At 30.3% G+C, this 1,247-nt stretch overlaps 1 protein-coding gene across 1 annotated transcript in view; it reads left to right on the top strand.

Moving 5' to 3' along the window:
• Positions 1–1,247, top strand: part of LOC105624432 (saccharopine dehydrogenase-like oxidoreductase) — a 3,682-nt gene extending 2,435 nt beyond the window's left edge. The window contains exons 4-7 of the mRNA XM_012205798.1: positions 287–433; positions 525–615; positions 692–945; positions 1,105–1,247. Coding sequence (XP_012061188.1) covers positions 287–433; positions 525–615; positions 692–945; positions 1,105–1,210 — 598 coding nt within the window. The 3' untranslated portion in view covers positions 1,211–1,247. The remainder of the gene's footprint in view (positions 1–286; positions 434–524; positions 616–691; positions 946–1,104) is intronic.

Genomic DNA, 1,247 nt, shown 5'->3' with positions numbered 1-1,247 from the left:
AACTACAGAAGTTCTATCGCAATGGATATGGCTCTGCCCCAAAAATGGCAAATATTATAGAAATAATGGAACATATTTGGTTTAAATAAATTGATTTCAATACTCTAAGAAAAACACTTTAATTTTACTAAAAAATCGCCACGAACTTTTTCCCATACCCAATATAAATAAATTTTCTGTATGCGTATTAAATGTTTAGACAATATGCAAGTTAGTGCAATATTGATAAAAAAAATAATTATTATAATAACGATAAGCAGCGTTAATAATTCCATTTATTTTGCAGAAGTGTACTGCACCGAAGTGATGTTTCTGAAGGATGGTCCTCACCATTTCCGAGTATCGATCGTTCAGTAGCTCTTCGTACACAGCGATTCTTATATGAGAAGTATAAAGAGAGACCTGCACAAGTTCAATTTTATGTTACATTGAAGTTAGTATAGGAATGAATATTGACAAATAATTTTTGTTAAATTCTGTATTTACTTTATTAGATCTTTCTTAAATTCTGTATTTATTAATAGATATTTCTTCGAATTCCTGATGATGGCTACTATCGGTATGTTTATATTAGTTCTGTCTCGCACAGCAAGCGGTCGGAATTTACTTCTAAGAGTATGTGTGCAAGTACTTGCGCGATTGTCAAAATATCATTTAAATAATACAAAATAATAACATACGATATTTGCAGTATCCGACTCTGTTTTCACTCGGTATCATAAGCTCAAATCTGGAAATGCTGAAACCGACATATTTTTCTGTTACGTTCAATGCTAGTGGATGGACTGAAAAATTGGCTGAACCTACCGATAAACACACAGATCCACCTAATAAAAAAGTAATCACTAAAATGTCTAGTGATTCTCCCGGATATGAATTAACTAGCATCGCAGTGATCTTATCGGCAATAACAATTCTTAACGAAACTGATAAAATGCCTGACAAGTTAGTAAATAATTAATTACTTATCAATGTAACACTGTCCATTTTTGGAAAATTTAAAAATTATTCACTTATAGCTTGAGATAATTAATGACAATTAAAAGACAATTAATTATATGTTGAATATTGATTTTTTATTTTTATGTATTAATATTTTTACAGCGGAGGAGTACTTACTCCCGGTGCTGCGTTTGGTAAAACATCTCTGATCGAGAAATTGATAAAACATAATATTAAATTTGAGGTGATATCGTCTACGGAGAAATAAAGATAAGAACATTGTATTTAATTCTGTTATTACTATA

Source organism: Atta cephalotes (assembly GCF_000143395.1).
Source record: "Atta cephalotes unplaced genomic scaffold scaffold00078, whole genome shotgun sequence".
Lineage (NCBI taxonomy): Eukaryota > Metazoa > Arthropoda > Insecta > Hymenoptera > Formicidae > Atta > Atta cephalotes.
Note: the sequence above shows the minus strand (reverse complement) of the source record. Positions and strands in the feature narration are given on the sequence as shown.